The sequence below is a fragment of the Belonocnema kinseyi genome, chromosome 10 (genome assembly GCF_010883055.1).
Source record: "Belonocnema kinseyi isolate 2016_QV_RU_SX_M_011 chromosome 10, B_treatae_v1, whole genome shotgun sequence".
Classification (NCBI taxonomy): Eukaryota; Metazoa; Arthropoda; class Insecta; order Hymenoptera; family Cynipidae; genus Belonocnema; species Belonocnema kinseyi.
This window is the reverse complement of record NC_046666.1, coordinates 99,191,626-99,203,701: the sequence shown is the minus strand read 5'-3', so window position 1 is coordinate 99,203,701 and position 12,076 is coordinate 99,191,626. Positions and strand designations below refer to the sequence as shown.

The 12,076-nt window shown below is 33.5% G+C and overlaps 2 protein-coding genes across 4 annotated transcripts in view; one reads left to right on the top strand and one right to left on the bottom strand.

The window, feature by feature from the left end:
* LOC117182095 (protein cueball) overlaps positions 1 to 12,076 on the bottom strand; it is a 172,735-nt gene that overhangs the window by 1,219 nt on the left and 159,440 nt on the right. The gene's annotated exons all lie outside the window — the stretch shown is intronic.
* Positions 1 to 12,076, top strand: part of LOC117182096 (anamorsin homolog) — an 87,036-nt gene that overhangs the window by 66,655 nt on the left and 8,305 nt on the right. The window contains exon 5 of one of the 3 annotated variants that reach the window (XM_033375127.1): positions 8,703 to 9,263. The exons of the other annotated variants lie outside the window; for them this stretch is intronic. Within the exon in view, the coding sequence (XP_033231018.1) occupies positions 8,703 to 8,717 (15 nt within the window). The 3' untranslated portion in view covers positions 8,718 to 9,263. Of the gene's footprint in view, positions 1 to 8,702; positions 9,264 to 12,076 lie in introns of those variants that run through there. 3 annotated transcript variants of the gene reach the window in all.

Here is a 12,076-nt window from a genome sequence, read left to right as displayed (position 1 = left end):
AATTTAAAATGATTAGTAGTCCTGAAGTTTTGGAGCACCGATTTTTTTGGCAATCGCAATGATTGTCAGACTGAGCCTTAACAGAAAAATCAAAGGTTTTTCCTCCTAATAATGAATTGTAGATTTTAAAATCACTATTATCTAATTTTAGATAACACACAGAAAACATACTACACTTCTAGAGAGCTTGAGTAAAGGAATCGTGAGTTCATTTGAATCTTTTATTTTGTTTTTGTTTATTTAGAGGTACGTTGTATCCGGGGAATTTACTAACGACACCTTTTAAAAGATATCACACAAAAAGTAATGAAAAAGCATTTCTCTGATAAATCGAATGAAATAAATTGAAATGATATGAAATGTAAAAATGGCGCCCGAACAGGCACATGAAGGTTTGAAGCGTGTCGGTAGGCTCTAAGGGGTTGGTTACGTATTAAACGTGGCGTTCTTTTTAAATTTTTCTGTTACGGTCATGGTTTCGTAAGGAATTTACAACAAAGAACTAAATAACAATTTTTGTTGTTGAAAATACTAGTAATTAAAGGAGAATATCATTGCATGCGTTCGTTTCATCATCGGTAATTTGAATTTATATTATCACTATATATTATCGATAAACGGGAAATTAATCAAATTCCACGATAGACCACAATAATATGAATACTACGAAAATGCCAGAAAACGTGGATATTGAAACTTCACCAACAACCTTGAAGGGAATTCTTTCAATCCTCCACATTTTAATATTAATGTCAGAGAATTGGCACTCGCGATCCGCCCAATAAAGTAGGGTTTCCAGAAAATCAGAATACTTTACAATTAGACCCTAATGCAATATACTATTATAACAGTGAACCTAGAGAGGAAGAGAATCCTCAAAATAATAAATAGGAAGACACTGAATCAGATATCGAAGGCAGTTAGATATCCAAGGATGGAAGGACTTAGTAAAGGAGTTAAATTCGGTAAAAAAAAACTCTTGATAAGGTAATAAAGAAGCAAACTCGCGTAGTCGCTACGGTAAGACAAAATAAGTGCAACATTTCCAAAATTAACCCCGGCTTGAATGTAATCCAAAAAACAGTTGAAAATAGGGTTGAACGAAAATTAGCAAAGAATTGAATTATAAATAAAATTAATAATGAAAAACGTTTGAGACATTTAAAGCCTAACCAAACTCAACAGCAAGATACTTTAGAACGCAAGGTTATCCCCTGTGGAAAAATGCCTTCATTGAAAAACCTTCCCATTCCAAGGTTTTCTGGTAGTGTTAAGGAAATGCCTATGCAAATCTTGGCTTCCTTGGAAGGCATGGTCAAAGAATGATGGAATCGCATGTCGTCTGACAGAGATAACATCGACACCTTTAAAGACAAATTTATTAGAAAATTTTTGAATGAGAATGTTCAATATCAAATAAGCAGGGAATTGGAATTTGGTTGGTATAACCCGCGGACTAATATCACTCGAACAGCTCATGCCATCTAAATAGCAACGAATGAGAGAGATTTAATTCCACCGCCTTCTATTTCGGAAATTGTAAAAAAATTATCCAGACACTTTACGGAGGACATCAAAACCGCGATATTAATAAGAGATATAAGGGAGCGTTCGCATCTGATGTCACGCTTTATTTCAAGCCCCCCACCACCCCCCGTACCCATTGACACGCTCAGTCACGAATTAAGGATACCCCACCTATAATATTATGTCACGTTCTTTCGACCCCCCCCCTCTCTCTTCACATTTTTTTAAATAATCATAAAATACTTTCCGGAATCTTCTCAAATATGGGAATCATATGTTACATGAACATCAAAAATGTGAACCTGATTATTAACACTTTTTTATTCTTCTCAAAGAACATATCAAACAGCTAGGATATACGAGTATGTGGATTTAATACATTTCAGGTTGTCAACCAAAAACAAGAAAACCCTCCGTGACATCACGCGCGGAATGACTCCCCCCCCCCATATTTCACGATTTGTCACGGTTGACAAGACTCCCCCCCCCTCCCCCCTGTCGCTCGGTGCGCGGAGCGCACCACTAATGATTGTTACTAAACATACTTATAGATGATTACGAATGTTCCGAACCCATGGATATTATATTCCAATGCTGCGCAGGCGGAGGAAAAGGCACGATATGAAAAAAAAATTCGAGATAAGAAAGTTTATTTTTGACAGCCTTACAAGATTATCGAAACAACGTTTTTAATTTTCTTGAAAAATGTAAAATTCTAATTTTGATGCAAAAAATAATGAAAAAATCCATTTTGCGATAAAACTATGCAAAATATGAAGAAAGATAAAGATGCCAAAATTATGCACCTATAAAAGATCTACAAATTCTTTATCAAGCTCCTAAATCTCAGTTTAAAGACACGAGGTAAAAAATAGAAAATGTTTTCCTTTTTTGCGATTACTTTTTCTGAACTCTAAAAACAATTGTCTAGATATTCGTGGCATCTTTCCGCCTTCCGCGCTATTACATACGATTTGATTTAAATGTTTTGGCGCAACATTTAATTTTTGATTATCGAATAAATTACAGTATTGTCCTGCTTTTTTTATTTAGTAGAGCATTCGAAGGTCGATAATGGGTTTTGATACGTTTGGTTTAACATTATGTATGCAATTAACAATATATGTTACAGCAACATTCCTAAAACATAGACAATATGGTTATGCAATATTTTAGCAATGTTGCCGTAATGTTACGTAAACTATTTGAGGTTCAATGTAAGACTGCGTAGAGGTTTACGTGATACGCTTATTGATGCGTATAGAGCATTCTCATTATGCTATACACATTTAAAATAGCCGCACTTCTAATAGAATAACAGTGCCCTTATACCTATATAGTTTTAGGGTTACCAGATCTAAAAAAAGGCCATCGACGTAAGTTGCATTGTGTGTACGGAGGAGGAAAAATTTCTCGTGAACAGTTTTCACTGAAAGTCGGTTGCGCTCATCGCACCATCGGAATTTTACAAAAGAAAAAATTATTTCGCGATTGGCGTTAAATTCGCAATTGGGGTTAAGCATCATAATATTTCTCGAAAAAAATCTGTTTCTGTACAAACCAGGACTTTTTTTATAGTTTTCAAGAGAAACCCCGAACACCAGAACAGGTGTGGAAAACCCAGGGCTTATCCCGTAAAACCAGGACGCCTGGTAACCCTGTATAGTTTACATGTTTTGTCGGAGTTTTTTTTTTTTTTTTCGAACGGCAGATTGAATATTAAGCTGAATTGACGGGAGATGGCTAGAGCCGATATATAAAAACAAATGGAAAAATTTAATCCGTATGCTCTCACAGATATAGATTTTAGTGAAAACGTGAGTTCTGTACCCTCGGTCACTTTTCTGCTTTAGACTGAGTTTATTGTAACAATTGCAGTATTTTTAGTTTAAAATTAGTGTTTTTAGTTATAATTTATTATTTTGTATGAGTATGAACATTAACATTAAGTAATATTCCTGTCAAGTATGGAATTCGTTTCAATTTATATTATCAAATTCCACTGCTGATGTAAAACGGTGGCACTTTTTATTGAGATTTTGAGGTTAGGATCAGTATGTGGCTAGAGCGATCTGCTCGCAGAATTAGAAAACTTAAGTGATATCATTAAAAAATTGTAAAATTGCAATCTTCTTTCTCACTTTAATACAAGTAAGTGGTATTTTTACAAAACTCTATACAAAATATTTTTCTATAACAAATTACGAAAAACGTACGAATCGAAAAACTACAAAAATGTAAGATTTTTCTTAATATATTTTGTTGAAAATTTGTCCTTTTTAGTGGAAGATGAATTTTCTTGGTCAGGGCAAATAAATAAAAATTTATCAGGATAGAGTAGAGATGTTTGAAATTTGTATTTTATAACTTTTTTGTATCAAGCAAACTTTTGAATTTTCGTAGTATTTTGAGTCGTACATTTTCGTAATTTATCATAGAAATTTTTTGTTCTTAAATAGATTTTTGTAAAGATAACACTTATTTACATTAAAGTAGGAAACAAGAATGCAATGTTACAACTTTTTAATAATATCACTTTTTTCTTCTGCGCACAGATCGCTCTCGCCGGAGACTGTACCTAACCTCAAAATCTCAATAAACTGCTCGAAATATGTAATAAAATAAATATGATCTAAGAGAATACGGATCAAAGTTTTTGATTTTTTCCAATCTTCTGATATATTGGATCTTAACATCTCCCTACAATTTTTCCAAATATTCTCTTTGCATTTCAAAAAAACAAAAAAAACTTCGGCAACACATGCAAAATATAGGGATATACATGCACTGTTCAAGGTGGCTAACTACTTCCAAGGAAAAAATACAATCGAGCGCTCGAAAAAGCTCTAAAAATCACTAAAAGGTACTAACTTTTTACTAGTTTTTACTTTCAAGGGCGCTAAATTTGAATTCATATTATATTTATAAATAAATAAAGTAAAAAGCAATAATAATAGACAATTATTAAGTTTTTCTTAAGTGACCTGTCAAATTATAATTTGAGAGGTCACTTAAAAAACATTTCTTCTCTACTATTTCAACTGTAACTCCGAAATATCTTTATAGATAATAAAGATAAAGACATCATTATAGACCAATTAAAAAATTGTATAAAATTTGACCGCAATCAGTTTCAGGTGATCATTCATGGAGTGACTCTGCTTTAAAAGAAAGTTGCGTAAATGACACAGAATTGAGCAAAAGAGTATATTTGGTATTGAAACAATAGAAAACATGAAAGTTCTGATTTATGCCTAATTTTGAGACATTATCGCGATCCGCGAAGTTACGAACTCAAATAATCATTACAATCAAACTGGACGGTAAAACGCAAAGCATCAACTCACTAGACATCTCAGCTACTGATATTGCCCTAGTAATCCACAGAAACACTGTAATTTCCTGAAATGTCTAGGCCCCTTACAAAGCAAATTCACCTCAACGAATCAACTGCAAATTGAGATTAGAGAATTCTTCTTATTGGACGGTATTCTCTAGTGCAATCACTTGATCAGTCGTTATTTGGTACCAGATTTCTTGCTACCGTTTGGAACTGAAAATTAATGAATCGGATCGAAAACAACAAAAAACGTGAAAAACCACTAAATTTTTCACTAAATACTGTAAAAAACACTAAATTGTGTTATTACACAATGCCTGAAAATAAACACAGCGGGCTCTTGAAAAACACTAAATTTATGTTAAATTCATTAAAATAGCCACCCTTGACATTATTATTCCCTTCATGACCGTTCGGAACGATTCACGCATTCTATTCCAGACAAATAGTAGTGCAAAGGAAAAAAACGTTCTCTCGTCAGTGCTCTCAATTTGTTCCCCAAATGCACTGCAATGCTTTGCGTCAGCAGCCTCATTTGCGGTTCATGGAACGCTTTATTAAAATACTTAAATGTACAAATCAATTTTTTATAGTAAATAATAATTTTAGAATTAATTAAATTAATTTTCAAACAACAAATTAGTTTTTTGCAGTGAAGGGTAAATTAATTATTTGATTGTATTCTTTATGAATAAATTATTGATTTTAAATTCAAAGAAAGGAATACCTTTTTTTACAAATGTAAACTTTAAATAATTTATAATATTTGTGTACCTCATAATTATTATATATTGTGAACAATATATTTGCATATTCAATCATTTATAAAAAGCGTTCTTTTAACAGCCAATGATACTGCCGATGCGACGCATGCGCAGTGCATTTGGGGAGCCGAATTGGGAGCACTGACGAAAAACCATCTTCTCCCATGCCCCCGCTGTAACCATCTTCTCCCTTACCGCCTGTAAGAGGCGCGCGAATGCGTATTACGTGAACCTCAAGGGGTTTGAACGAAATAAATGTAAACTTTTGAGCTCAAATAGTTTTCAACGAACCTATGTTGATTTGTAATAACTTGGGAATATTTTTCAAATTATTAACCATGTATTAGCTAGCTACTTTACTTTATTAACTTGAAAAACAAGTCAGATTATAAAAATTGCTCACAGTTGTGATTGGATTTGCATAAGCTTATTATAACATGTAATTGAACTGCTGGCGATCAAAAGGGGATACGCCCGAAACGCCGTCGTTTTAGTTGGCCCCTGGGCCCCAGTAGTAAATTTTGTTGCGCATATTTCTAGTCCTATAAATAAATGTGATGGCTTTATTAGTTTTCAAAATAATCAAGCAAAATAACTTTTTTCTGCAATCGCAAAACACGAATTTCTTGTGTTCGACTGGCCATTAGTTCTACAATAATAGGCATTTTGTGATACAAACTTCATAAAATATGCATCATTATATAACGAAACTAAGGAATCATTCACAAATTACGTAACGCGTTTTTCTTTTTTTCATATAACTGTATTTCTGTTCACTTCACGGAAATTATATTCTCATCTTTATTTAAACAAAAGAAAAACGCGTTACTTAATTTGTGAATGATCCCTTAGGTTATTTATAGAATGTTAATGAGTTGTCACTAAAAATTTATGACGGCTTTTATTCTTCTCACGGCGTAAATTAGATATTGAAAGTTTAAAACGCTTCGGGAGTCGAAAGAATCTTCAGAAAATTAAAATTAACGGTCACATAAACTTTTGTTTCAAATCCAGGAAGTTTTTTGGAAAATATCAGGCAATTATGTTTTATAGTTTGAAAGTCAAAATTAATTTAAGATCTCATCGCTGTCCTGTACGCATTTTAGTGGTATTGCAGGACGACCTAGCACGCGTACGGGACTGCGCTGTGATCTTAAATCAATTGTGACTTTAAAACTATAAAACATAATTGCCTGATATCTTTCAAAAAACTTCATGGATTTCAAAAAAAAGTTTAGGTGGCCGTTAATTTAAATTTTCTGAAAATGCGTTCAACTCCCGAAGCGTTTGAAGCTTTCAATATCTAATTTATGCCATGAGAAGAATTTTTTTTTAAGAAAAAAATAACATTTCCTTTATTATTTCGAAAATTAATAAGGTCATCACATTGACTTGTAAGACTGAAAATATACACAATAACATTTCCTACTGGGATGTATTATTAAAAAATTAAAATTTGACCTAAAAAAATCGACGGCGTTTGGGGCGTATCCCCTTTTGGTCGCCAGAGGTTCAATTATGCGCACCCTGGTGTAAGCAGGCGTTTTAAAATAAGTAGTTGAATTGTTATATTTTTCAATTATGATACTATGCACATTACAATGCGTAATTCGTAAATCTCCTAATTTAAAATTTGTCCATTTTAGATTTTTATTTTTAGGCTTAGATTTTTAATTTTAAGAAATTCAAAATGCAGACTTGTAGACTTGAACAATTAAAAATTAAAAGCTTTTGAAGATGAAAATTTTGAATAAAAAAATTTGTCATTTAACATTTTTTATTTATTAAAATATTTAGAAGTTCTGACAAAATTTCAAAAATAATTAAAAATTTGAAAACATTCGGAACAACTTCTAGATTTTTCAAGGTCTGGAAATAAAATTTTAAAGCATTTTAATTATGTTTTAACTGTTTAAAATAAAAATGGAAAGTGGAAAATGGAAAGTGTTAGTACCTTCCATTTTGTATGTGCAAATTATTGAGCATTCGAATACACAATTTTTGAATGAAAACACTTTTAAACATCAATTTAAAATGTTTAAAATTCAAGACTTTTCCTTTGAGTGCTTCAATTTGTATTTTATTTTTTAGTACTAAAATTGAAATTTTTTTAGTTTTAGTGTTCGTACTTTTTAATTTTATGGGTCGTGAAAAATTTTTTCAACCCGAGAAAAAATTGGGCATTTTTTTCTTCGATTAAAATGGTCACCCTGATATATGCACGCACATACTTAAAAATCAGTGCTTTGATAAAGGTTGATTTTCGATCACAAAAATCTTCACGTTCATAATGACATTATAAAATCAAAATCGCAACAATACAAACGAACAACAAATTTTTTTGACGAAACTCTAACAGAAATGGTTCATACGACCGTGACTGTTTATAGTTTAGATAATTCCGAGATAGTACAAGGCCATTGGGGGTAATAGGGTATTTAACGAAAAAATCCTTGTTTTTTCATAAAATGAGTCTACAACATCTTAAGAATATTGTGTCAAAATTTTAAGTCAATCGGAGAAAAAGTGAGAAAGATATGTTATTATTAGTGAGCGACGTTTCGGCATTCCGACATTTATCAATGTATAATACACGAATGAACACAGCCGATCATCGAGCTGCGGAGCAGACCAAAAAAGACAAAATTCGTCGTAGACAAGAGCAAAAACATGCTTTGGACATGCTAGATGAAAGTTCTACATTTTATGGACCTGGCATTGATAAAACTGTGTGAGTATATTTAATTTCGGGTTTTTTACTATGCAAAACTTTGAAGCGTTTTTCTCGCGATCAACATTTTGAAAGCCGGTACCAACTGTAACTTAAAATCTACTCGTCCGATCCTTATACATTTTTTTACACTATTTCTATACATAATTTGCAAGGTCGCAACGCTGAGTTTTATTATTTTTTACCATTGTTATTGTTTATTTAACAATAAATAATGTCGATTATTTCTCCAAAATCTGTGCTTTCTCTTCAAAATATTACCAAAACTTTTTAAAAAACTCAGCGTTGCGATCTAGGGAAGCTCATAAATTAATGAAATTTTTTTTATTTTTTGTTTCAGATGAGGCAGACCTGAGTTCTGCGAGGCACGGCAAAGTAACTTTTTTTCGGGGCGTATCCGAAAATTTGCTGTCACAAGTTTAAAAATGCTAATTTTTTACTAAAAAAATTTGAAAATATTCCTGAAGTGTTATTTTATTATGCACCAATTACTAAAATAAATGTGCAATAACCGTTTTTTCTAAAAAAAGATCGTTAAAAATGGTCTTTTTTGACCGAATTAACGCTACTACCCCCTTAAGTACATTCAATAGAAACGTTATTCAACAGGAACAAAAATAAATAACAGTAAAAAATGAATGGCCTCGAAAATTCTCGAATTCTCGATAACGTTCGGTAACGTTCGGTAACTTACTCTGTTACTTTCTTTCAATTTAAGTTATCGAGAATTTTTTAACTCTAGCGTCACTTTGTTTACGTAAAATTCCAGCATTATTGCACAGTCATGTTGTCTACGTTTTAGTAATGTTGAAGAAATGTTGCTGTAACATATATTGTTAATTGTATTATTAATGTTGAACCAAAAGTATGAAAACCATTCCAACGTGCCATGGCGGGAAAATTAAAAATTAAAAAAGTTTATTTTTTGTTTTCAATTTTGTGAACTACCTTCTACATTTCTAAAAATTACGGCTAAAATATATATTATCGACCTCCGACTACTCTACTGAATAAAAAAATCAGGACAGTATTGGAATTTCTTCGATAAAAAAATAATATTTAAAATTTTTGTTGGGACGTCAAAAATAAATTTTTGCGCCAAAAAATCTAAATCAAATCGTATTAGATTGAGCGTCATTCGGAAAGATGACATGATTTTTTTAGAGAATTTTTTTGTAAATACCAACTCACACACCTTAAGCTGAATTTGTGTCAGGGAAAATTTTCACATGCTTGTTATTAATCTTTTCCGATAAAACACGTAGTTTTTGTTTTATTCATGAAAAATGGCATCACAAATAAAGAAATTAAATTTTTGGACAAAAAGACACAAGGTACAATGAAATGTTTAATAACAAAATTGTTTTTAAATTATATCTGATAATTTCCTTTTAGCGTTTTTCTCTGACGAGACACGTGATCAAAATGTCTTCATTAAAGCTTATATATACTACTTATATTCTATTGTTCCAAATTACGTAGTATAAGCAATAGTAACATTAATTATATAATGAGCGATCTTCCAGGGCTTCCGTTTCCTCTTACCATAAAGATGCATTTTCCCCGATATTGAAAACAATTTTTGCTTTTTACTGTCCTTTTTCAGGATAACTCGTTTGGCTCTGCCCTACTCCCATGCGTTCCCTTACTTCTTCCAATTTCTTCATCCACATCACTACCTGTACATTATCATCCAAAATCCATCTTACACACTCATCCACACTTAACTGTCCCTCTTCCTCTCCTGTACATCTCTCTAATACATGTGCCCATGACTCCATTTCATATCCACACACTCTACATAAATTCTCCTCTTCATCCATTCAAAACCTGCATGCCCTCACTTCTTCTCCAATTCTAAACCGTACAACCGTACTCCGTTTTTCTTCTTTTTTTGCAGATATTCTGGTTCCGTCAACCCTTTGACTATCATATATCATATATTTTACCTCGAATCTATAACCTTTGTCTATCTCTCCTATCCTTGTTTTACTAATTACTCTAACTCTATGTCCTGCCACTTCATTACCCCTTCTCGTATATTACAAACCCTTCTCATTTTTCTCCTTTCTTCCTTGTGTTATTCTGCTTCCCTCTCACCGTCTCAGCTTCTCTTCAAACCTCCAGGCTCTCTTATTTTGTGCAGTAACCATTTTTTCCCTTCCTACTTCTCCCCTTAACATGTATCCTGGGCAACTCCAGCTAACCCTCCCTTACCCATCTCAGAAATCGCCCATGCACATTTGGCCCATCACTCTGCTTGCATATTCAATTCTTTTTCTCACCTGCAGCTCGTTTCCCCCTTCTACCTCAAACCAAAAACCTAGGTAGCAGAACTCCATAATTTCCACTTTTTGTCCGTTCATCTTCCAACCGTAATTTATTTTTATTTTTCTATTTCTGAAGCAAATCACCTTTGTCTTATCAACGTTCAACGTGAAATCTTTTGCTCCCACATACTCTTCGAAGATTCTCATGATTAGGTTCATCCCCTTCTCATTATATCCTAACAGAACTACATCGTCCGCGTTTGCTTGAAAGTATAGTATGCTATTACACAAAACCTTTCCTCTTTTCCCTTGCTCCTTTAGCTTCTCCTCTAAGTCTGACAGCAGCATATTAAATAGTAACGGACTCCACGGGCACCCTTGTCTTAAATCTCTTCTTGTCCAGCATACTTGCCCTTTTTTCTTTCTTATTTTCACTCTAATCCTGGTTTCGGTAAAAATGTCTTTTATTCTCTCCACCAAATGTTCTTCTACACCCCTATCTTTCATTGCCTGACAGATCTTTTCGGTTCACTGAGTCAAACGCTGCCCAAATTTCTCTTAACTAAGTATTTAAGTACGTATATGCCTATAGTTCCCATCCCTTTTCTGAATCCCGTCTGGTTGTGTGGGATACTTTCTTTTTGCTCTACCTGACTCTCCAACCTTTTTCTTAAGATTTCTGCATATATGTTATAACCAACTTGCATGAGAGTGATCCCTCTGTATTTCTCTACCTTCTTTCCTTCCCCTTTCTTGACAAGTGGTACCACTAGTCCTGCCAAACATTGTTCCGGCCACCCTTCCCCTTTCCAGACCTTGTTGCAGATCTTCCACATCCCATCCCTAACCCCTTCTCCATAATTCATCGCTTCGTTCTCCATCCCATTTTCTCCTGTCGCCGTTTTTCTTTTTAACCTATTTATTGCCTCATCCACTTCTTCTCTTGTTATCTCGTTCCTTTCCTCCATTCCTCCTTGGACCATTCTACTATTTTCCAGTTAAATCTTGCCCCCCCCCCCCCCCCCCTAATAGCCCCGTGAAATAACCCGTCCATTCCTCTATTTCCATTTCTTCATTAGCGGCCTTACTTTCCTCTCTATCTCTATTTATCACATCCCACACCCTACCTTCTTTGGTCGCATTTTCTATTCTGCTTTATATTCCTCCTTTCCCCTTTGTCTTTTTCTTCCCCGCATCTTCTCATGTTTTTTTTCCTCCTGTTATACTCCTCCCTCTTCATTTCCCCTTTTCTCCATTTTCTTACAAACTCTTTCATTCTCTCTTTACTCTCCCAACATTCCTCGTCCCACAAGCCTCTATTACTCCTTACTCTTTCTTCTTTAGTGCCCAGCTCATCATTTACCTTCTCAATCGACCCTTTCAACCGTGCAATTAATGAGTCTACTCTCCTCTTTTTTATACCTAACCTTCTCCTATTCCATCT